General features: G+C 44.3%; 2 protein-coding genes across 3 annotated transcripts in view; one reads left to right on the top strand and one right to left on the bottom strand.

The window, feature by feature from the left end:
• LOC118524070 (uncharacterized) overlaps positions 1-24,363 on the top strand; it is a 112,926-nt gene that overhangs the window by 24,620 nt on the left and 63,943 nt on the right. The window lies entirely within an intron of this gene.
• CHST4 (carbohydrate sulfotransferase 4) lies at positions 3,453-4,607 on the bottom strand. The gene has a single exon (XM_036077739.2). It carries the CDS (start codon positions 4,605-4,607, stop codon positions 3,453-3,455), a length of 1,155 nt encoding a protein of 384 aa, XP_035933632.1.

Genomic DNA, 24,363 nt, shown 5'->3' with positions numbered 1-24,363 from the left:
TGGGGAGGGAGCTAAGTGTCAGGGACAGTGGCCTAGATCATGCATTCTCAGTGGAACTGCTGTTGCCACCAGCGGGGTAAAAAGTGGTTTGTGGGGGGCAAAAAACGTAGGTATAACAATGATTTGTGGCCCTTTGGAGGGCCATTAAAAACTGCGTAAAAATATGCAGTATATTTGTGGTATTAATAGTTCATGGTAGAGGATGATTAGAACAAAAATGTCTACCGTAGGCTTGCTGAGGGGGGGAGGTAATAATGGAAAAAAGATTGGGGAGCCACGGTTTAAATCCTGTAGTGCCTGTGGAATGTGTTGACATTTGTGAGTGATTTTGTTCCCAGACATGTTAGACAGCTCATTTGTCTAGCACCGTGTCTGCTTCTGGCTTCATTTGTCCTGCCCATCTTCCCCAAGGCCCTAAATGACTATGTTTTGCCCCCATTAAGCTCTTCTCTTCTGGCCACAGCTGACCGAATTAGGGTGGATATAAGCCAAGACCAGTTATGGCCAGTGCATGACTGGTCCCAGGAAGCCTGGCTTTGTTCACTTCCTCTCATCAGGCCCTGTGATGCTGCTCTGTATTTTTATAATGTCTGCCGCACAGCTTGCTCCCTTTGAGATGACTTGAGTGGGTGCCAGAAGAGCCCTGGGGGGTTGTGACATCTCCCCAGTCAGGACACTTGGCCTGGGGGTGTACTGTTTGAGTAAGATTGAATGTGACTGAATGAGGAGAGAAGAGAGATCTGTTCGAATCATCAGCTCTTCATCTTGCATGCATTCAGCATCTGATGAATGCAGACTAGGGTTTCTTAACAGCTGTGATATTGACATTTTGGACCAGAGAATTTTTGTTGGGGGCGCGGGTGAGGGCTTTCCTGTACATTGTAGGAGGTTTAGCAGCATCCCAGGCCACTAGATGCCAGCAACACCCACTCCACCAGTGGTGACAACCAAAAATGTTTCTACACATTGACCAATGTGCCCTGGGGAACAAAATCACCTTGGGTTGAGAACAACTGATATAAACTAGAGCCATTACAGATGGCTATAAATCTAATTGTACCAGTATGATCAGAAACGCCACAAAGGGCTTGTGATCTGCTGTTGAGCATCACCTTAATGAGGATGTTACCAGAAATGATGGAAGACAGTCCTTGAGAGAGCTAAAACCAGCGTTGTTACCAAGATAATCACAGCTACCACTTAGTGAGTGTTTGCTTATGTGCCGGATGCTTGCCACGCATGTTCCATTTATTAACTCATCAGCCCTCCCAGCAACTCGAGGACGTCAGTGCCACCATTATTCTACCCACCCTACAGTTGAGGGAACTGAGACATGGAGATGTTAAGGGACTTGCTGGAGGTCACCCAGCTGGTGATAGTAATGTCACCCAGGCAGCATGGTTCCAGAGCCCATGCGCTCATGAGCACAGAACGACTCCTTTGGAGAAGGAGAAGCAAGCCGCTCTGTACTCCAGCATCCCATAGAGATGGTTCCTAAGGAAGTTGCTAACATTAAGACAATTCAGGTGGAGGCTGGAATTTCAGAGGGGAAATCAGAGGCAGTTGAGTCTATCACTGCCTGTCCCCCTCACTGGTCTTCTTAACTCTGCACCATCACCTACTGCCCTGGCCTTATTTTCAATGTTGGGGAAACTTTTTACAGTTTTGGAAGGTTCGTAGAGGCAAGAAGCATTTGCTTGGGAGATTCTTGCTAGGCTCTTGAGGTCTTTCTAGAATGGCTTAGGTTTACATGTTAGAATAAGTTCACTCCTTTAGAGCCGCATATAGATTCACTTTGCTAGACCCAGCTGGCAAAGGTAACCACTCACGCATCTCAGGTGGTGCCAGAGCCCCAGAGCTCCTCGGCAGAATCAGGCGTGAGAATTCCCATCTGCCAGCGATGGCACTTTATGAGGTGAGGACCACGTCCGAAGTGGGAGTGGGAACCAAAGGGAAGATGAAGTGTTGGCATCTTTCAGGTTTGGACAAAGCGAAATATTAAGCAAGTCAGGACTCAGAGGTCCCTGGAGTTCCAGACAAATATAGACCTTCTTCCTATTCCTTCCAACCCAAGGACAGCACCAGTGTCAGGAGTCAGCAGTGTGGATACCTGGCATGTGCTGCAAAGGCAACTGTCTTGAAGCAGGAAGGCAAACAGTGCTGCTCCCCAGTGGAGGGTGTGGTATTGCCAGGCTGGCCATGAAAGGATCACCAGGTTGCTTGATCAACATACAGAATCCCAGCTCCCACCCTGGTGGATTCCAATTCCAGCAGATCTGAGGTGTGGCATGGCAAAATGAATTTCTAACAGTAGATTCGGATGCATCACAAGACCCGGGGAGTGCTGCAAAGACTGGGAGCAACAACCTCTATCATGCGGAGAGGTGACCCGGAAGTGCTGAACAGCGCCAGCCATACTAGACCTGAGGTCCTCTGGCCGACGATCACATTAAAAGAACCCTTTGCCCAGACCCTAGGGTGATATATACAATATTATCACAACTCACACCTCACACAAGAAAGAAAGGGCTTAGTTGCTAGTTGCCTACTTTCTACAGATTCTTAAGAGCACAGTATGATGGTGAGTATTGATCAGTTTAGACTCAGTTCATATTCTAACACCAAATATTGTCTTAGCAGTTTTTTTTTTATGTGTGGGTAACACATAATAGTAAAAGTAATAGTAAAAGATAGCTTATGCTATCACGTTAGGGTCCTCTAAGAATTAGTATTTTACTACTAAGTAATTAGAAAGCATAACATGGGAAACTCCTAACAGAATCCTATTTGGAATTTTAGTGTTAACGGATGGCAGCTTCACAAGTCAAAGTCTTCCATGTGATAGGAAAACACTGATGGGAAATGATGTCCACATCAGGCCCAGCCACCCCCATGAATTTAAGAGCTTGCTCTGTCGTGCAGAGATCTTATTTTGTATTTGTGATAACTGATAGCTGTGACGGCCAAGCTCACCGTAAGCATCCAATCCTGTTCTCTGTTCCCTTTTTGAATCCATCAGGAGTTCCATGGTCTCAGAGTTCATATCCCTGTGGAATGTGCTGGTGGGTTCTTTGGTGGAAGACCCATTTCCCCGGTTTTCCTGTCTCCTCCCTTTCCCACCGGGCAAGATGTGGACAGAGAAGTTTATGGATTTACTCCACTGATACTGCGTGGTGCTAAATAGGACCCCAGGCCACAAAGTCTTTGCAGTATACACGGATAGGAAAGCCAAGAAGAGAAGAAAGGCAATACTCCTTTTTCAGGGTGGAATATGCTGCTGAATCTCTTCTAGGCATGAGCAGAGACATGAAAGTTTCTCAGCTTGAGCATGGGCACAACTCATGCTCACATGTACACTAGTGTACATGTAATTAAGACTCAGAAGCCTTTGGTTAATGGGGCTGAGGCTGATGCCAGTTGGGGACAGAGCTTCTTCTACCCTCTTGGTGGACTTAGTTGGAGGGAGTCCATGTAGACAGAAGATCCAGTGACAGGTTTTTCTGCTCTTGCTCAGATCTGACAAGGTGGTAGCCCAGCAAAGTCATGGTATCATTGCAGACTTTTTGAAGTCGAGAAACCTTTCCATAAGGCAAGGTCCAGCGCCAGGCCTGGGAGACGTTGAGGGCATTCCTGGCATTAGTGTGGAAGGCATGATTACCCATGCCCTTGCCTCGAGTGATGTTGTACACCCAGGTCTGGAGGTGGGGCAAGAATTTCAGTCCCACGTATTTATACATTTGGGCAGTCTGGGCAATGGGGTCCCGGACCAGGTCCTCATAGCGAACAAGCACGTAGCGTTGCCTCAGGGCTTTGGGCAAGGACTGCACAGCCTTATAGATCTCCAGCTGGCTTTGGCAGATGACCTGCATCATGTAGTAAGGCTGATCCTCCTCCTTGACTTTCTCCCAATGCTGCCCCATCACAATGCGGCTGTCAATCATGAGTTCCCCTATGGTTTGTTCTCGAGAACGGAACACCGCCCGGGGATCCCGTACCAGGTGCACAATGTGCAGATTGAGGGAAGGGTCTCTCAGCAGTGGGTAGAGCACCTGCAGGTTGAAGAAGCGCACCTCCTTGAGCACCACGTGGCTATAGGAGCGACAGGCCTTCTCTACCACCTCAAAGGGCTGTTTACTGCACAGAAGCTTGCAGTGAGCCTGGGGTATGATCATATCCCGGGAGAAGATGTTGCAGGCAGGTGGGGAACACAGGGCCCGGCTGTTCTCCCACTGGAAGAGGCTGGACTGTCTTCGAGGACTGGGTTTTATGTAGGCATCAAAGACACTCATGTCACACAGAAAAATGGCACGGATCAGATCCCTCACTGCCATATGCAGCCTCCAGGCAGTGCTGTGTGTGAAGGTCATCCAGATGTGCCACGCGGGCTCCATCAGGTAGAAGACATCCGGGTGCTGCCCAAAAAGCTGTCCCACAAAAGAAGAACCAGAGCGCCAGGAAGACAGGACCAGCACATGCATGGGCTTGGGCTCCTCCTTTGTGGACAGGGAGTTGAAGTTGTGGCCATACAGATGGAAGAAGAGAGCAAAGATGGCCATCTGGGAAACCAGAAACAGCAGTGGCCGCATTTTTTTGGGCAGTATCGTCATGCTGAAGTGGAAGACCTTTAAGGAACAAGCAGAAGGGTTGTTAGGCTTCTGTTTTGGTGTCAGCCTTCCATCCCCTTTCTTGCCAAAGTCATTTTTCCCCCTGACCCCCAGCAAGGAGCAACGTAGAGTGCTGGGAACTTCTGGTAACCAACTACACAAATCCTTCTCTGAATCAATTCCTGTCCCTTGCAGTTAGTATGTCAATAAGATCTATTTATTTTAGGCTCTTTACTTCCTTCCTCCTGGTCTTTCTTGTCCAGTGAGCTGCCAAAAATGCCTGAATGTAGCCATATTTCATCATCTTAGAGGAATAGCTCACCCTGCCACCTTGGTGACACACACGTGTCTACATGGGCCACTTAGGCAAAGCTTAACCACAGTCTGACCAAATTTTGGTGGAATGCTCTGTGATTCCTTCTGAAACTAAGGGAGATAAGCTGACTTGGGAGGAACTACCTCAAGGTCATTGTTCACCCACCTCCCCTATCTTCAGGGAGATTGCCGTAGGCCATTTCTCATTGCCTTCCTTCATCTCAAGCAAGCACAGGCCTTTCAATCCCCTGAAGGATATGGTTGCAGGCTATAAAACTGTTTGGCTTGAGTTTGGAGTTGTCTCCTCGGGGCAGAGCCAAGTGCCCATGGTACCTGTCATTTGGTCCCCTCTGGTTTGGCATCATCCTGTGGGACTAGGGACACAAGGAACTGACCCAAGCTGACCTTACATCTGTGTAGCTAAGAAACTATCTGAATCTATTTGGCTTGAATTGTTGTCTCCTTAACAGCTGGCTCTATGGAAGTGTGCAAACCAACCTAAGAGCTGCAGTAGTGATACTTGTGGCCTGTTAGCCACTGTGCTGCTGCCGGGGGGAATGCTTAACTGCGTGACACAACCCAATTAGGGCAGCTCAGTACAGATGGCCAGGTTGTGTACTGCACAACCCTAGGGAATGCCATCTCATCAAAACTTTAAGATATTTCTTATTAAAAAATGTTCTCATAGGTGACGGTAAAGTATTTTGGTCCAACAGAATAAGAACATTAGGATGATTTTCCAGTTGTTAGATGTTAAATATCTGGAGAGGGGTGCCTGGATGGCTCAGTCAGTTAAGCGGCCAACTCTTGATTTTAGCTCAGGTCATGATATCAGGGTCCTGGGATTGAACCCCGTGTTGGGCTCCATGCTCAGCAGGGAGCCTGCTTGGGATTCTCTCTCTCCCTCTCCCTCTGCCCCTCCCCCCACTTGTGCATGCTCTCTCTCTCTCTCTAAATAAATAAATAAATAAATAAATATAATCTTTAAAAAAATATCTAGAGAAATGAATTCCACTTAGTAATTCACACTAAGGCTCATACAGACTGGTGGCAACCCTCAACTTCCTTTATAATCAAGGCTCACTTTGTATGAAAAGACCATGGTTCCCAGTGACATGCTAGAATATTATTCTGAGGGTTTTTTAAGAGTTTAAGGTTAAGGGTTCTTTAAGGGTTAAGATGAATCTGGATCATTTTGGGTGACTTCCTAGCATAAACAACTATTGAGAGATAGAACAGATAGAATAGCTATTTTGCATAGTGTAAAATATTAATAGTAGCAAGGTGCTAATTTTTTTTAAACATTTTGTTTTTAAGTAATCTGTACACCCAACATGGGGCTTGAACTCATAATCCTGAGATCAAGGGTCCCATGCTCCACCAACTGAGGCAGCCAGGCACCTGCAAGGCGCTAATTTGCATATCGTTATATACCCAAGATATTCTTCCTTCCAGCTTTTTTTTTTTTTTAAAGAATTTATTTATTTGAGAGAGAAAGAATGAGACAGAGAGAGCATGAGAGGGGGGAGGGTCAGAGGGAGAAGCATACTCCCCACCAAGCAGGGAGTCCGATGCGGGACTCGATCCTAGGACTCCAGGATCATGACCTGAGCTGAAGGCAGTCGCTTAACCAACTGAGCCACCCAGGCGCCCCCTCTTCCTTTCAGCTTTAACAAAGAAAATATATTTCTAGGGGTGCCTGGGTGGCTCAGCCGGTTAAGCATCTGCCTTGGGCCCAGGTCATGATCCCAGGGTCCTGGGATGGAGCCCCACATCAGGCTTCCTACTCAGCGGAGAGCCTGCTTCTCCCTTTCCCTCTGCTGCTCCCCATGCTTGTGCACTCTCTCTCTCTCAGAGAGAGAGAGAGAGCCAGAGTGTGGACAGCAAAAACAGGGGGAGGGGCAGAGGGAGAAGCAGATTCCCCGCTCAGCAAGGAGCCCAACATGGGGTGGGGCTCCATCCCAGAACCCTGGGATCATGACCTGAACCAAAGGCAGATGCTTAACTGACTGAGCCACCCAGGCACCCCAATAAATAAAATCTTTAAAAAAAATTTTTTTTAAAGGAAAAAAAAGAAAATATATTTCTAGACAGTAATTGGAGCTGGATTTAAGGTTTGTTAATTTCCTGGTGACAGATCTTATCACTAATTTTTAAAAAGTTTTTAATGAGTAATAGTTACATGGTTCAAATTGTTTTAAAAAGTATCATTATCATGGACATTAAACCCACAGACTTAGAATTTAGAAGGCTTCTTCAGGCGCCTGGGTGGCTCATTTGTTAACATCTGCCTTCGGCTTGGGTCATGATCCCAAGGTCCTGGGATCAAGTCCCACATAGGTGCATCGGGCTCCCTGCTCAGTGAGCCTGCTTCTCCCTCTCCCTCTGCCTGCCACTCTCCCTGCTTGTGCTCTCTCTCTCTGTCAAATAAATAAATAAAATCTTTAAAAAAATAAATAAAAGAAGGCTTCCTACAATTCTGCATGCATGCAGGACATAAGGGGAGTGCTTACCAGCCTGAGTCTAGCCTGTCACACTGCAAGTCTTTAACAGGCGAGGGGGAAATACTATGACAAGCAGTTATGTCTGTGGATGAAGACTATAGTCATAAACTGGAAAACTTTTAGAGCTCTTTGTAAACAGGGTTAATGACATACCTTAATGACGGGTCACAGTATATTTCTGGGGGAAAGAACACCTAAGAATTTTACCAGCTGCTGAATCAGTAACCTCTTCTGTACTCACAGCTAGGATGAATCTGCTAGCTCGTGTTTGGTCATTACTGTACAGCGAAAGTCTGCTTCAGTACATGTCCGCTATCTGCCCATTTCCCACCTTGCCCCCAGTTGTGCCCCCAGGTAGCAACTGGGTTCATTTTGTATGTGTCTTTTCAGTTGCTTTCTGCACACCCAAGAAAATTCAAATGTATATGTAGTCTTAATTTTCCCCCCCTCTTTATAATAGAAAAAGTAGCAAGTTATACACAGCATGCTTTTTTAACTTTACAGTATGTCTTGGTGAGCTTTACATGGTAGCACATAAAGCATTTCCTCACTCCATTTTACCACTACACAGAGTTCTATTATACAGATATTCCACAGTTTATTTAACTAGTTTCCTCATTGCTGGGCTTTTGGCTTATTTCCAGCTCTTTTGCCATTACAAAAACTTCAATGGTGACCTGATGTTTAAACCTTGTTACACGTGTATGTAAGCTAAATCCCCAGAAGGGGAATTGTGGAGTCAAAAAATACACGTATGTGTAGCTTTGCTATCTGTCACCCACATGGTCTTCATACTGGTCATAAACCATTCACTATATCCAGAGCTGCAGAAATTCTAGGGAGTAGATTTTCAAGGAGGAATATATAAATATAAAATATATAAATATAAAAGCAGGTTTATAGCTTGCTTCCTGAAGAGGTACAGCATGCTTTGCCAGCTCATGGGCTTCCCTTGGAAGTCCCCTGAACCTTCTGGGAAGTGTGTACTGACCCAAGCCAGACCTTGTGCAGTGGCATAGAAACCCTTCTCTTCCATTTTTTACAACAATGCATTTCCTCCTTATTGCCAAAAGGATCCAGTGAGGATCCTCTCTCCTTCATGGCCGGGATTACTTTGCTATATGCCAAGGAAATGTCAGTGAGGGGTAATTCCTTTCTTTGCCCTGAAGGTTAGAACAGGACCAGCTAAGATATGCTCTTAGGTCTTTCAAACTCAAGCCCAAGAGGAAATGATTAGAAACTAGGACATTATTAATAATAGCCCAAGATTGCCCTCCTCTACCCCCACCTCCCAAAGACTGAGGAAATGACTTTAGCAAGAGATTCTCTCCCAAAGGTAACGTGAGTATCTGGAAAAATTTGGAACAAAGATAGGAAACAACAGAGCAAAAGAGAGAAAAGTAAAGAAAGGAAGAACTTAACCTGTGCACATTTATAAGGAAACTGTGATAGAATTTTATATGCAGGGCCTGTAATCAACTCAAAAAGAAGCTAACATTTCTTAAGGATTAGGAATGTAGACCTTTCAAAGTTATACTTTTGCTCCCCAATCCTGGCTTTGGGCCAACTCAGTGTCCTGAGCAGGATCAATGGCTCTAAGTCCTCCTTGCCTACCAGTAGCTCCTGGCCTCATGCCCATTCTGTCTCAGGCTGGAGCCAGGCCTTCTAACTCCGTCCCCAGTTGTCCTCAGGCTTCAGTTGTTCACAGCTCTCAGGAATTCCCATGGAAACCCTTCGATTTCTTTCTCTGCTTTTTCTTACCATGAGCACTCACCCTGGCCAGAAAGAAAATATGCTTTTGTAAAGTGAGTCCCATGTCTTGTCACTGGGATCTAGCTACTTCCTGGATCCAGGCAGCCCATGATGGGGCTAGCCAGGACAGCCAGGGAGTACTGTAGGCAAAGCCCATGTCTGCAGAGATTGTAATCAGTAGTAGAGATGATATTGAGGGCCTGGGAGAAGTGAGCAGTTGTGGCTCCATGAAGAAAGGGCAAGTCGGGTTTTTTATGGCCATCTCCTCTCATCTAACTACCACCTCTCCCCCTGTCCTGCACTAACCTCTGTGGTCCTTGGAGTTGGTAAGTGTTTGTGAGAGGTGTGTGACACAACTCCATTGCAGAGTCCCTAGTCCACCTTCCCAAGTGTTCTTTTCCTGGCTATTCAGGTGCCAAGCTTGAATCCCCCCCTCCCCGTTGTCAGAATCCCCGGTCTGCTCATCTCTGGCCTGGCCTTTGATAGTAAGTAGCCTCTCTCTTCTGTCTCTCAAATTCCCCGTCCCCCCCATCCACTGCTGCCAAAAACTGTCTTTTCTAAAGCACAAGTCTATCAGTCCCCTCCTTGAAATCCTTCAGTAACTTTCCAGCACATACGGGATTAAATCAAAATCCCCAAGTCTTTTTTTTTTTTTTTTAAAGATTTTTATTTATTTATTTGACAGAGAGAGAGAGAGAGAGAGAGATCACAAGTAGGCAGACAGGCAGGCAGAGGGAGAAGCAGGCTCCCTGCTGAGCACAGAGCCCGATGTGGGGCTCGATCCCAGGACCCTGGGATCATGACCTGAGCCGAAGGCAGATGCTTAACCATCTGAGCCACCCAGGCGTCCCTAAAATCCCCAAGTCTTGTACCCAGGGACCTTCATGGTCTGATCTTTGATCCCCTGTCAGTCCCCTGCTTTTCAACACCGTAGGCTCTAGACTTTACTTTCAGTTCTTTCCTATTATTTAGAAGCCCTTACTCCTGAGATTTAATTATTCTCTAAACTTTCCAGTAGCATCCATCTCTCACTCTATAGTAAATAGCTGTAGAAGAATGTTTCTACCACTGGGCTACTGTAACTTAAGGGTAAATGCTATGTCTTGTCTTATTTAAAGGTACATGAAACTTGTAAGTGATTAAGGCTCTTTAAACACTTGTTGAATAAATCAGTAGTTGAATATGGGAAGAAGAGTAATCATAGCTGGAAAGCAGATAACTGAATGAGATCCACTGAGAAACAGAAACTTGTCCTTTGCACATGGGTGTCTCTGTAGTATCAGTTACTAAAATGTAGATGATTCTGTTGAGTACTGAGCACAGAACCAAAACTCTCTCAATTGCATGGAGCAAAATATTAATAAAGTTAGAGGCATAGGTTTGATGGTATAGCACAGTTAACCTTATTCCAAAAAAAAAGGAGTTTCTACACCGAGTATGTATTAATGAAAACTAGAAAAAAAAAAACCCATGAACATTATTTTTTTAAATTAATAAGAAATAAAAGCAGGGCATTTGGGTGGCTCAGTTGGTTGATCATCTGACTTTCGATACCGGCTCCGGTCATGATCTCAGGGTTGTGAAATCAGCCCCGCTCAGCCGGGCGTCTGCTTCTCTTCCTCTCTCTCTCCTTCTCCCTAAATAAATAAATAAATCTTAAAAAATAACTAAATCTTAAAGATAAAAAAAGAAATAAAAGCTGTATTGCAGAGCAAAAGACCACTCAGACTACTTCTCTTGTCTAACCAGCTCAGTTAGAAAAAGAAAAAACAGAGAAAACCCTCAGCACATCCTGTGATCACTGCCCCCCAAAATAATTTAAAAACAGGTTGCACCAACTAGGGGTGAGTGGTATTGTTCTTAAAAAAACATCACCATCATCAACGTGACCTCATCTGGCAGCTTGATGACCACGGGCTGAATTATGGATGACCCCCAAATGAGTACTGGGTAGCCTTTTAGAAACAAAATGAGCAGGGGCGCCTGGATGGCTTAATCGGTTAAGTGTTTGCCTTCAGCTCAGATCATGATCCCAGGATCCTGGGATCAAGTCCTGAGCAGGGCTCCCTTCTTTGCAGGGAGTCTGCCTCTCCCTCTGCCTGCCACTCCCCCTGCTTGTGCTCTCTCTGTCAAATAAATAAATAAAATCTTAAAAAAAAAAGGGGGGGGTCACCTGGGTGGCTCAGTCAGTTAAGCGGCTGCCTTCGGCTCAGGTCATGATCCCAGGGTCCTGGGATCGAGCCCCACATCGGGCTCCCTGCTCTGCGGGAAGCCTGCTTCTCCCTCTCCCACTCCCCCTGCTTGTGTTCCCTCTCTCACTGTGTCTCTCTCTGTCAAATAAATAAAATATTTAAAAAAAGAAAATGAATTCTGAGGGAAAAAATAACAGGCAGCAATTTAAGAGTCCCGGATTCCAGCCGCTGGCACATTCCTAACTTAGATTCCCCAGTGAGATTATGCTCCCATAACCCGAAATTAGAGATGGCAGAAGATATTTTCACAAACCGAGAGATCAGAGCTGGATTGGGGAAACTGAAATCCACACATATACCTATAGACCCAGGAAAACCACGGGGATAAGCACCTGGGCAAAGGTGACCATATAGTAACAAACACTAACTAGACTGAAAGTGCCAGGAGGGTTGGACCTGGGTCCTCACCACTGCTGCATCTCCAGTGTGCCAAAAACAGTGCCTGAAACATCTACCGAATGATGACTGAATGACATCATTTGTAGAGCAGTTTTTAGTGCTTGAGGTGCCCTCGTTGATTTCGGGTAAGGAAGCGGGGGTGGGGGGGACAAGATAGTTTTATTTTGCGCATATAAACGTATTTCAATTCCAACCAGAAGTTCTAGACTGGTCTGAGGCCATACAAGACAGAAGTCTCTTCTACTTGGGCTGATGTGCCGGCCTCACAACTTAATCTTCTTTTACATCTGAATAGCATTCCACAACTTTGAAACCCCATTCAGCCACAATCATGACAGCTATCCAGTTATATATACAGGACACTGAAAATCCACACACCCGTGTTTCAGAGTAAGTAAACTGAAACTGTAACTGATTGACTCAATGGTGGAAATAGCCCTACCTGAATCAGACCCCAGGTCTTTTGAGTCTCAGGGCCGAGAGCATTCAGTGATCACATCACACCTCGCCTGAGCTCGAGAAAACCTACAGCTCCCTCCACCTCCCGTCTGCCATTCTCCAGCACCTGAGCAGAGAAGACACAGCAAATACAGAAACTTGAACTCAGAAGCCAGGATCGGAGTAAGTTAGATGAGTCAGGGGACCATCTACAAGACATCTATCAGGACAGCCCTACTGGCCTTCTAGGCTTTTTCAGATCCTTTCAGAGATGGAGCTGGGTGGGGATGAGGGAGCTGTTGGCAAGAGGCTTGTACTTTTTCAGGGAGATTCTCCGGGCGACTCTGATTTAGCCCCCCTCCACAACCCCCCTCCTCTGCCATTGCTGTTAAAATCCTTAGCTTAGCTGCAGGAGGTTTTCTGGGACAATGGCCGCGCTGTGGAGGTGTATACAGAGAAAACGCTCTCCTTACCTTGATAATAGCTTAGGCTTCTCCTGCTTTAGAGAGTCTCACTGCTAGCCAAGTTGTGCTTTTCTCTTCTGTCTCACCAACTGCCCTATCGGCTTCCTTTTCCTCCTTGCATTTTGCATAACTGTACCTACTCAGAACAAATTCCACTGCCCTCTGCCTTCTGCCAGAATAGTGACCCACCTTCCAAGATGATGTTGAGAAAGCGCTCACTCCCTAGTAGCCTTGATATTAGCAGCTTTAACACAGAGAGACTTAGCCGCTGGGAGAGTCTGCTCGCGGTAGACTGGGAGAAGCAAAGGAGGAAGCGTTCTCTCCCACAGCTGGGAGCCGGTGCTGGAAAGTAGGCTCCTTGAAGGCAGCTGAAAATGTTAACTCCCTTAGGACAGGGTAGAAAAAGAAAAAGGAGACCTGGGAGATGAGGTTGATAGGGAAATCAGGGACAATCACAAACCAAATACCCGCAAGATCTTAAGCCTTGCTCTTATACCTTAATCTTATCTCTGTTGCAAAAAAGAGGAGAAAACCTGAATGCTATTTCTGGATCGTACCTGCCTGCTCACTCCACTGGATTTAGCAGTGGAAGATAACATTTTTTTGGCCTCTGTGTCATGTTCAACATCTTCAACCCTTCTTACAGGAGATTCTAACTAGATAATTACCTAGATGTAATAACTAAATGTATGGGAGGACATAGATATATTGGCATTTAGTTGGGGTACAGGAAAAATATTACCCCCACAAGAAAAAAAGAAATAAGTTATTGAAAATTATAGCTTCTTACTAGCTGTGTGTCCTTGGGCAAATCACACAACTACTCTGAGCTACTTTACATGATTGTTGTGAGTGTAAACAATAGATGAGAATACTCAAGTAAATGTAAATTGTGGCCAAGTGTAAAAGCCACTGACTTTGCAGTCAGGCATCTGGGGTAAGTCCTTCCCACCTCTCTGAGCCCTGGAATATCAGTGTAAAATATATATCTACTTTATAGAATTCTTGTGAATGTCAGGGCAGGATTAGTGCATATAACAACCCCTAATACAATATTATGACAAGAATGAGTTAAAAAGTGGTAGTTAAGGGGCACCTAGGAGGTGCAGTCGGTTAGACGTCCGGCTCTTGGTTTCAGCTCAGGTCTGATCTCAGGGTCAGATCAAGTCCCAAGTCAGCTCCCCACTCAGCGGGGATTCTGCCTGAGTTTCTCTCTCCTTCTTCCCCTGCTCCTCCCCCCTGCGCACGCACGCCCTCTCTCTCTCTCTCTCTCTCTCTCTCTCTCTCTCTCTCTCTCGCTGAAATAAAAAAAATAAATGTTAAAAAAAAGTGGTAGTTAATCATAATACCTCTTTCTTCTTGCTCAGTTTCTGGCCCATTTTCTAGGCTTTGAAAGGGAGAGCAGGCAGAGTTATAGGAGTTCTATAGGATAATCTAGTAAGTGTCTTTGCTGGTTTCCATCAGCTGGGCCTCCCAAGGCCTTATCATTGGCACAAATGACCAGACCTGTGGTGGTGGGATTTCAATTGTGTGGCCCTCCCTCTGTCCCAGTTTCTCCCCGGCAGGGAGAAGAGACATTTCTCTTCCTCAGAGTGACTCCATGCTGGGATATACATTGAAGAGCCAGAATCAAGAGTTACACGCCCCACTGACTGAGCCAGCCAAGCGCCCCCTACAGTTTATCATTTTAAGCAAGACAATTAAATTTTCCCCAATTTGACCTTTACGGAAATAGAATCATACCACATTCTTTTGAGCTTTTCTTTATTCGTTTCATATTATCCTTGTAAAACTCATCATGTTGTTGCGTAGAGTAATAGGGGTTTTTAAATTTGTTTTTATTATCCTTGTAACATTCCATGTGTGAATATACCATAATTTGTCCACGATCTTGTTAATTGACATCTGAAGTGTTTGTAGTTTGAAGCTATGGTTGAATATTCTTGACATGTCTCCGGGCACACATTTATACACATTTATACAAGTGTCTGGGGGGTGTTTGACTCTGATTTTTTCACCTCATACTATGTAATAAGCATTTACCCATGTAAACAAATATTTATGGAAAACATTACTTCGAAAGGGTTTGTCATATGCCAACATTCTAGTGCTTGGTTGTCAGACATTTAGATTGTTCCCAGTTTCCCTATGACATATAACACTGCGATAAATATGGGGACCTTAATGATTAATGAAACACTTAGCATAATTCTCCGTACAAGTACCTGCCCACCTCTTTCCTCACAAGTAATACCACAGATCTTAGCCTCTTTAGTGTGTCACTCATATATCAGTTAGGAAGAACTTTCAGAAAGGTTGGGCTGGAAACAGTCATTAAGAAATAGGTATTCACAGCAATAAAAAACCCAGGGTGTCCCAAACAGAGGGCATTCCCAGGAAGGAATTAGGAGGCACGAAGACTATGAAAGAAGAGAATGATAGGGTAGCTCTTGCTTGTTCGGAGCTGGCGACAAGCCAAGCATAGCACTGCGTGCGTATTGGGGTCATTGCATTGTCCTCTCTGCTTAGGAGGTAATTTCTGTATTTTCCAGATGATGGAATAGAGGCTTGGAGAAGCTAAACAATGTATCCACAATTACATGGCTTATAGTGGAAAAGTATGGACCCAACCTCCGGTCCGAGAGAAAGTCCAGGCTTACTCCTTGACAGCTACCTCTCCCTGTGATCATGGACAGGACTAGTGAGTCTGTTCTGTTTTGCTGTCCTCCTAAGGATAGTTGATAGTTCATTCGGGGCAGAACTCTTTCTACAGTTACAGGAATAGAAATTTAACATTCAAAAAGAAGAAAAAACTGCCCCAATTCCCTGTATCACCATGTAATCCTCAGTCCTTGCAGACCTCATGGGGGATTCTACTGGCCTCATGTAAAAAGAAAAGAGAAGAGAAACTAGGTCTTTGTCAGTCATTGATGAACACCAGTAATTGTAATCCAGCCCTTTCTACTGTTCTTTTCATGCTTTTCTGAAGCCTTCCCAAATATAATGATCCCTCAAATATACCAAAACCCCTAAATAATTCATATCACCTACCATCTTTTCCTTGAGAGGAATTTGTGCTGATAGACTGCCAAGCAGCTAAAGAAAAGCCTCCTTTGGTCACTAGCCTCTGGTGGTAGTCAGCACGTTCAGATATGCGGCTTCTAAGAGTCTACAGTATTCCACAGCACCGGGAAGAAATCTGAATGCTGGTGTTCGATATCCAAGCCTTCTTGTGGAACATTCACAGGGAAAACACCATTTCTTTAAGTGAGCACCATCCATAGCACTTTTCTGTGATGAAGAACCGTTAGGTATCTGCATTGTCTAATATAGCAGCCACTACTACGTGAGGTTATTGGACACTTGAAACGTGGCTAATATACCAGATTAGAAAGCTCGGTTAAGGCTGTACAGATCCCATCTCTTTTTAAGTCTCAGAAAAATCTGATGAAAGATAAAGACCATCTCTCTGTGAAAATGTACATTTGATCATCATACAAACACAAAATCAGATCCAATTGCAAGGGGTCCCTACTTAAGAATCCTGACAAAGGGCTGTATGTACTTTAAGTGCTTCTCAAAGCATGATTTCAAGAGAGTTGACTCCCAGGGACCACTATTCAGCAGAGCTTTGTGCTCCATCCCTCCCCCTTGGACTTTTGCCATCTTTGGAATCTGGAGACCCACCCACATGGTAAAGAGTCAGCCACTGAGCTAGAGTCTGATTTTCTCAGGGGTCAAGAAGAATCTTTCTGCTGGTTATACTACCCACTCCTACCTTTACCTAGACCATTGCTCCCTGTGTACTAGGACTGGAGTTTCTTCACTGCTACACTTGGCTACATGTCTTTCCTGTTCACTGACATTAAAAGGACAGTCAGGGGTGCCTGGGAGGCTCAGTTGGTTAAATGTCCCACTCTTGATTTCGGCTCAGGTCATGATCTCAGGGTTGTGAGATCAAGCCCCATGTCAGGCTCTGTGCTGGGCATGGAGTCTGCTTAAGATTCTCTTTCTCCTTCTCCCTCTTCCCCTCCCCGCCCTCAAAAAAAAAAAAAAAAAAAAAAAAAAAGAACAGTTGGGCTTTCCTTGAGTTCCTTTTTACATGGGGGCTCCAGAATTCTACACTTTACTCAATATGGAACCTGCAATGTGAATGTCAAGACTTGAAACCTGAGTGACATTACCCTCCCTACATTGGTCACCAGCTCTGTGTTACTATGTAATAAGCATTTACCCATGTAAATGCTGGTGTTAGGCTTGACGAGGGTACAGGCTGGATTTAGAGAATGGATTCTGGAGGACTAGAGCTTTCTACTTTGGTTGAGCATCTGCGGGCTGCACAGGTTGGACCTCAGCATCCTAGAGAGCCAGCACCTCCTGAAGAAGTGTGCCAGGAAGGGAATTTCGGTTGCTATAAATCCTATTATCAAATGGACAATTGCCTTCAGTAGAACCTGCTTCCCTGAGCTGGGCCCTGGGGGCGGAGACCGGACTGGGGATCCCTTGGCCTTTATCTCTGTGTTAAAAGTATTTGTTTCAGTAGTGGGAGAACAAGTCGGATTAGGGTAGGTCAGGATGAAGGAAAAGGTAAACATGGTATTAAGTTTCTTGTTGGTTCTTACTTTCTTGAGGCCCCTTAATAGGACAGAGAGGGTGAGAAAATGGGGAATAAAGAGTCAGGAGTTCCTCCTAAACCTCAGTGTCGGTGGTGGTTCAGGAGCTGGACATTATTGGACAAGAGATGCCTTATTTGGAATTGGGCCAAGATATAATCTGAGATGAGAATTCTACCTCCAGGCTTTCAGAAGATCTCCAGAGCTTTATATAGGTGATCCATGATAGCCTAGACAAGGAGTTTCTGGGGATGAAATCTGAGGAGAGTAAAGAGATGTCTTCTGGTGGTCTCTAACCCCATGTACCACATTGGTCACCCTTATATAACTCAAATTTGCTTCCTTTTCTTTTTGTTCACAGACACTATCTTTGCTCAGGCTCTCAATTTTTCCTGCTTGAATTTCTGCCAACAACCCCTCAACTCTTCCCTCAACCTCCAATCCTACTCTCTCCAGTCTTTGCTTCACCCTGCAGCTAGAGTGATCTTTCATTGTATAGATCCAATCCTAATCACTTCTCTGATGAAATGCTGCAGTGGAGCTCATTATAGACAAGGTGAAAATTTTTTTGGCCTGCCATTAAGTACCTTTAAGAGCAGGTGTCTCTCTTCCCTCCATCCTAATCTTCATGCAATAAATTCCAGAAATATTTGTTGGTTGCCTATTACATACCAGGCTTTGCTCAAGGCCCTGAAAACTGCAGTGAATAAAAGACAAAATTTCCTGCCTTTGTGGAACTTTCATTCTACTGGATGGGGGACAAACACATAAATAAAATGTGTGGAATATCAGATTGTGGTAAGTGCTATGAAGAAAAATAAGGAAAGAAGAAGATAGAGATTGTGGTGGGGATTGTTCCGATTTTAAATTGAGGCGTCAGGGAAAGTACATTTTGGCAAGGACTTGAAGGATGTGAGGGGGGGAAAAAGCAAGAGAATATTTGAGGAAAGACCATTCCAAGCAAAGGGAACAGGCAAGTGCAGAGGTACTAAGCTAGGAATCTCAAGGAAAGCAGTGTGACTAGTCAGAATGAGTAATTGGGGAGTAAATAAGGAAGTTGAGTGTTTGTCTTTATTAGTGGGAGTTTGATTCCTACTTTGGGTGAAATGGGAAGCTACTGGAGGGTATGAATTTGAATGACTTATATTCTGAAGGGATCATCTGGGATACAGTGAGGGGAATAAACCATAACAGAGTTAAGGGCAGAAGCTAGGAGATCAGCTAGGAGGCTAGGCAAGAGACTAATGGCTTGGATCGGGGTAGTAGCAGTGAAGGTAGTAGATTCCACAATATCTATTAAAACATATATTTTAAAGATAGAGTCAAATAATTCACTGATGGATCAGATGTGGGGATAAGAGACAAGTCAGGGCTGACTCAAGGATATGGTTGCCATTTTTCAAAAATGGGAAGAATTAGGTTTGGGGTGGAAATCAGGTATTTGATTTGAGATGTGTTAATTTCAAGATGCCTATTGGACATCCAAGTAGGAATGTTGGAGTAGGCAGGTAAATACAGTCTGGAGTTCAAAGGAGAGGTCCAGCCTAGAGACACACATTTAAGGGTTGTCAAGATAGAGATAGTATGTAGAACCATGAGGCTGGATGAGAACATTCTGAAAGAGTGAGAAGATAGAGAAGAGGACAAAGGAAACTGGAGAAGGAATCGCTAGCAAGTTAAGAGGAAAACGAGGGGGCGCCTGGGTGGCTCAGTTGGTTAAGCAACTGCCTTTGGCTCAGGTCATGATCCCAGGGTCCTGGAATCGAGTCCCACATCGGGCTCCCCCTGCTCTGCAGGGATCCTGCTTCTCCCTCTCCCTCTGCTGCTCCTCCTGCTTGTGCTCTCTCTCTGTCAAATAAATAAAATCTTAAAAAAAAAAAAAAAAAAGAGGAAAACGAGGGGGTATAGTGTCCTGGAAGCCAAGAGAAAAAAGTGTATCAAGGAGAAAGGAGTATTTAGTTGTGTTAAAAGCTTCAGAAAGATTAAGAAAGATATTGACCATTGGATGTAGCAAGATCGATGTTATTAATGATCTTGACTAAAGGACATTCTGTGGAGTCATAGGCATGAAAATCTGTTGGGAGGAAAGGAATTGGAAGTAGGGAAGATAGCCAACTGACAGTGTCTAAAGGGGATGAGAAATGGGATAGTAGACGGAAGTGAGGTCAAGAGACAGTTTTTTGTTTTAAGATGGGAGAAATAACAGCTTGTTTACTTATTGGTGGAAATGGTCCAGGACAGAGATGAGAATGGTTAGAGTGGTGGAATAAGGTGTACACGAGTGGAGAGTTGGCCCAAGTTAGGAGCACATATAGTTCGTCCTTATTAATAGGAGGGAAGGTGGACTGAATGAGCCTAGATGCAGGTAGGTGGGGAGATAATGTTCTGGGAGTTTGTGAACATTCTCTTTTTACTGTTTTTATTTTCTTGCTGAACTAGTTGAGAAGGTTGTCATCTGAGTCTGAGGATAGGAAAGAAGTTGTGGAAAGTTTAAAGAGAGAGGAGAAGATATGGAATGGCCATTAATGAGGATGGGTTAGTAAGTATACTCAGGTAATGTAAATGGGATTGATGAGTGACATTGAAGGCCTCTGCAAGGTATGTGGTCATAAACTTAAAGTGAGAGCAGTTGGCATAGGTGTGTGAATTTTCCAGCCATGTTCAGCTGTTGCACTTGTGCAGACATAGGTGGAGAGTTAGATTTAATTAAGGCTTGTGTTCTGTCAGAGAGTAGAATGAAGTGAGAGAGGAGAAAGGGAACCAAGGATGTATTCAAAAGAGTGATTATAATAAAAAGCCACAGAATCTAAGTAGGATAAGAGGTGAAACAAGGACATGAGGGGAATAACTGAGCTAAGGAGGAGGACAGGCTTTTTGAGGGGAGGAGGTTAAGGATTTTAGAAATAAGCATTTTGGAAGGATCATCTCTAAGGATGTTGAGATCGTGTTGGAGCTGGGTTACAAAGGGAGAGTGGCCATATGGCTGGAATGAGAGTAGCATAGTCTGGTTAACATCAGAATCAAAGTTGGTCAGTGTTAAGAAGCAGGGAAGCAGAATGGTCTGGAAGCAGAATGGGGAATATTAGAGAGTAATAGAGGACAGTGATTATTCCACTGTGGGATGTGGGAGAAAAACAGCCACCACCTGAGAGGGCTGCAGAGGAAGCAGCATCCTCAAAGGAGACCCCAGTTTCCTTTAGAGCAAAAAGGTGAAGAAAAAATTCAGAGACTTTGAAAAAAGAAGGATTTTGCTGATCCTGACAATGAATTCCTAAGGATTTCAGGAGGTGGGGGATCTGGGAAATGGGGTCAGAGAACGGGATGTACAGGGCCATTTTTGATGAAATGCAACTGATAATGAACAACCTAGGATCCTCGGCTCCTTGTGTGACTGGCATGAAGCTGGATAAAAGGAATCATGATAACAGATAATGATGGTCTCAAGGAGGACCATCATTGGTCTATTGACGTGGTCTATGGTCTCAAGGTGGCCAAACTGGATACTGTTGGGAGTCCGAGGTGCACTTGTTGATGCTTGGCAGTGATGATGTAGAGGCAGGGCAGGGGTGTTGTCTTATCCAGAGCACCTGAAACTCCAGAAAATTAGAAACTTCATCCTTGAGAGAACTAGTATTAACACTTCTGCAAATGATGCACAACATCTGGAGTCAGCTCGACTGAAGGAACTGGAGTTTTAACTAAGGAAGAAAGGAAGGTAATGGTGGTGCTTGCAGCACTGACTGGCAGGGAGTTCCTGGGTGCTGACCCAGATGACAAGGCCATTGTCGTGGCTCAGTGGTGCTGTTAGGTGCTATCTTTCTGTAGACCTTCAATCTGATGATTATTGTGTCATGGTCATAAGAAGGCTGCTGCATATCTAGGACTCACATTCTAAATTCCAGACAGAAAATGGGGAGAAAAGGTAAAGGGTACTTGCAATCTCTGAAGTTCTTCTTAGTTCATGTGGGTTGCTCTGCTAAACGTTCCTTCCCTTCTCTTTGATCTAGCTAACTTCTGTTCTCTTTCAAGATTCAACTCAAGTCAACATCACCTTCTCAGGGACACCGTTCCTTATCTCCATAGGCTGAGTTAGGTGCCCCTGGTCTGCGGGTTCATAGCCTGTGATAGATTGCAGTGCTGACCCCAGTTCTCCTGTCTCTGTACCCGTGCCCTGTGCCATATAACTCTGAGTCTAGTCTCAGCCATGCAACTTGCTTTGACCAGTGGGAGGTTTTTAAGCAGAAGCTTAAAAGTCACTTGTGTAGTTGGGCTTGTACTTCCTCTTGTGCCTGAGCCACAGCCATGAGAACATCCTGCTGGAGGACGAGAGACACATGAAGCAGAGATGAGCCATTTTTTTTTTTTAAAGATTTTATTTATTTAGTTGACACAGAGAGAGAGACAGCTAGAGAGGGAACACAAGCAGGGGGAGTGGGAGAGGGAGAAACAGGCTCCTGGCTGAGCAGGGAGCCCGAGGCGGGGCTCAAAGCCAGGACCCTGGGATCATGACCTGAGCCGAAGGCAGACGCTTAATGACTGAGCCACCCAGGCACCCCGAGATGAGTCATTTTTATGAGACCATTCTAGATCAGCCAACAGCAGCCAGGCCCTTTAGGGTGCCCAACCAAGATCAACTGAACTGCCTAGGCCACTACCCCAGATGTATGAGAAATTAACAGTTATGGTCATATATCACTGAAATTATGTGGTTGGTTGTTACTCAGCATGGCAGTGGCATTGGATCATTGCTACAGAATCCCTCGGGCATAGCTCTGCCCCAAGCCTTAGCCCTGTCCCCCCAACCAATGTTGGGGAGCTCCTTTAGAACACGGTCACCTTTTATTGTATAACTAGCACCTAGCACAGTGCCTGGCACGTAGAAAGTGCTCAGTGAAACTTGTGAAAGGAATGAATGAATGAACCTTTGTTCAAGCTTTAAAAAGGAACTTGCTGCACAACAGGTGCAAAATTACCCATAACTAAATGTGACCAAGTGAACTCACCCACAGAAAACCTGACTCAACAAGTTATGTGAAACTACAATAAAAAATAAGCTCTTATTCCAGATGAAAGTGCTTTTCTACCTCAGGTGCAATGGTCATGCCTTAAACACTGGGCACTCAGTTTTATAGTTTATTACATTGTGTAGGCAGTTTAAAGATAATCTAAATCCCATAAATATACTTTTAAGAGTAGGGTGTAAGTGGATATGACTCAGTCCTACATATCCTTACATATCCATACCAAACCACTGTAATTACTGACATTTCTTAATAATGTCAAGAAACTTGCACTGCTTTAAAAAAAAACACTATTTGAATATTAACATAAAAAAGAGAATTTCAACTAGTGGTCTGCAGAGGAAAAGATATCTAGTAACCTAGTCACGTATGGGGGTGTGAAGGTAAGAATATCATTCTTTTATTTTAATTACAGCATAATTAACATACAGTGTTATATCAGTTTCAAGTGTACTGTATTCAAGTGAATATAGTGATTCAACAATTCTATAGGTTACTCAGTGCTCATCACGGATAAGTGTACTCTTAATCCCCTTCATCTATTTCACCCATCCCCCCCCCACCTCCCCTCCGGTAACCATTGGTTTGTTCTCTATGGTTAACAGTCTGGGTTTTTTTGTTTGTTTCTTTTTTCTTTGTTCATTTGTTTGTTTCTTAAATTCCACATATGAGTGAGATCACATAGTATTTGTCTTTCTCTGACTTACTTATTTCACTTCACACTATACCCTCTAGACCCATCCATGTTGTTGCAAGTGGCAAAATTTCATTCTTTTTTATGGCTGAGTAATATTTCAGTGTGTGTGTGTGTGTGTGTGTGTGTGTGTGTGTGTGTGTGTGTATCTCACCTCTTCTTTATCCATTCATCTATTGATGGACACTGGGGTTGCTTCCATAATTTGGCTATTATAGACAATGCTGCAGTAAACAAATTAGTGTCTTCATATTCTTTGGGTAAATACCCAGTGGTAGAATTACTGGATCACACGGTAGTTCTGTTTTTAATTTTTTGAGGAATCTCCATACTCTTTTCCACAGTGGCTGCACCAGTTTGAATTTCCACCAACAGTCCTCGAGGGTTCATTTTCCTCTACATCCTCACCAACACTTGTTTCTTATATTTTTTATTGTAGCCAGAGAGTATCGTTTTTGTGAAAGGTCAGCAATCACCTGGCATGGCATGTTTTGGGGGCTTAGAAAGTAATTTTACCAAAGAAGATTCTGCAGAGAAATAGTAAACAAGACTGGGAGTAACTAATATAATGTTAGATGTCAATTATATGTACATTTAAAAAAAAGATTTTATTTATTTATTTGACAGAGAGAGACACAGCGAGACAGGGAACACAAGCAGGGGGAGCGGGAGAGGGAGAAGCAGGCTTCCCCCTGAGCAGGGATTCCGATTCGAGGCCTGATCCCAGGACCCTGGGACCATGACCTGAGCCGAAGGCAGACACTTAACGACTGAGCCACCCAGGCGCCCCAATATGTACATTTTTTATAAAAGGATGGAAGTGGCGGGGCAGAATGGATTCCAATTGTGGAAGTCCTTGAATATAAGGTTAGGGACATTTTAACATTATCTTTTACTCAGAAGAGGATAAACAGCTCTTGAGCAAAGGAGTGATATAATGAAGGGTAGGGTCAATCTTAACTGCTAGATTCTAACAGTATTGTGTGGATGGCTTTCACAGGAACACATTTAATAGTCATATTAAATTTATGCTTTATGCTGGCTGCAAATGACCAAGCAATTATTTTGAAGTCCTAAGATATGCTGTCCTCCTGCAGATAGTCACTTAGCCTGTTGTGTCAGGAGTCCATGAATTACTATTTTTCCCCCTCTGGCTATTGGGCTGTCTCATTTTCTTTTATTCTGCTTTTAATACACTCCCCTGTCTCTGCTTGTCCAGTTCTATAAAAAACTGTTACAGCCAGGGGTAGAAGTCAGAAGTAATACCGATTGGGACTCCATGTAGCCAATACCAGAATCAATATTGG

The sequence above is a fragment of the Halichoerus grypus genome, chromosome 15 (assembly GCF_964656455.1).
Source record: "Halichoerus grypus chromosome 15, mHalGry1.hap1.1, whole genome shotgun sequence".
Taxonomy (NCBI): domain Eukaryota; kingdom Metazoa; phylum Chordata; class Mammalia; order Carnivora; family Phocidae; genus Halichoerus; species Halichoerus grypus.
Note: the sequence above shows the minus strand (reverse complement) of the source record. Positions and strands in the feature narration are given on the sequence as shown.

Coding starts and splice junctions, on each gene's coding strand:
- CHST4 (XM_036077739.2), bottom strand. CDS start 4,607: ATGACGATACTGCCCAAAAAAATGCGGCCACTGCTGTTTCTGGTTTCC.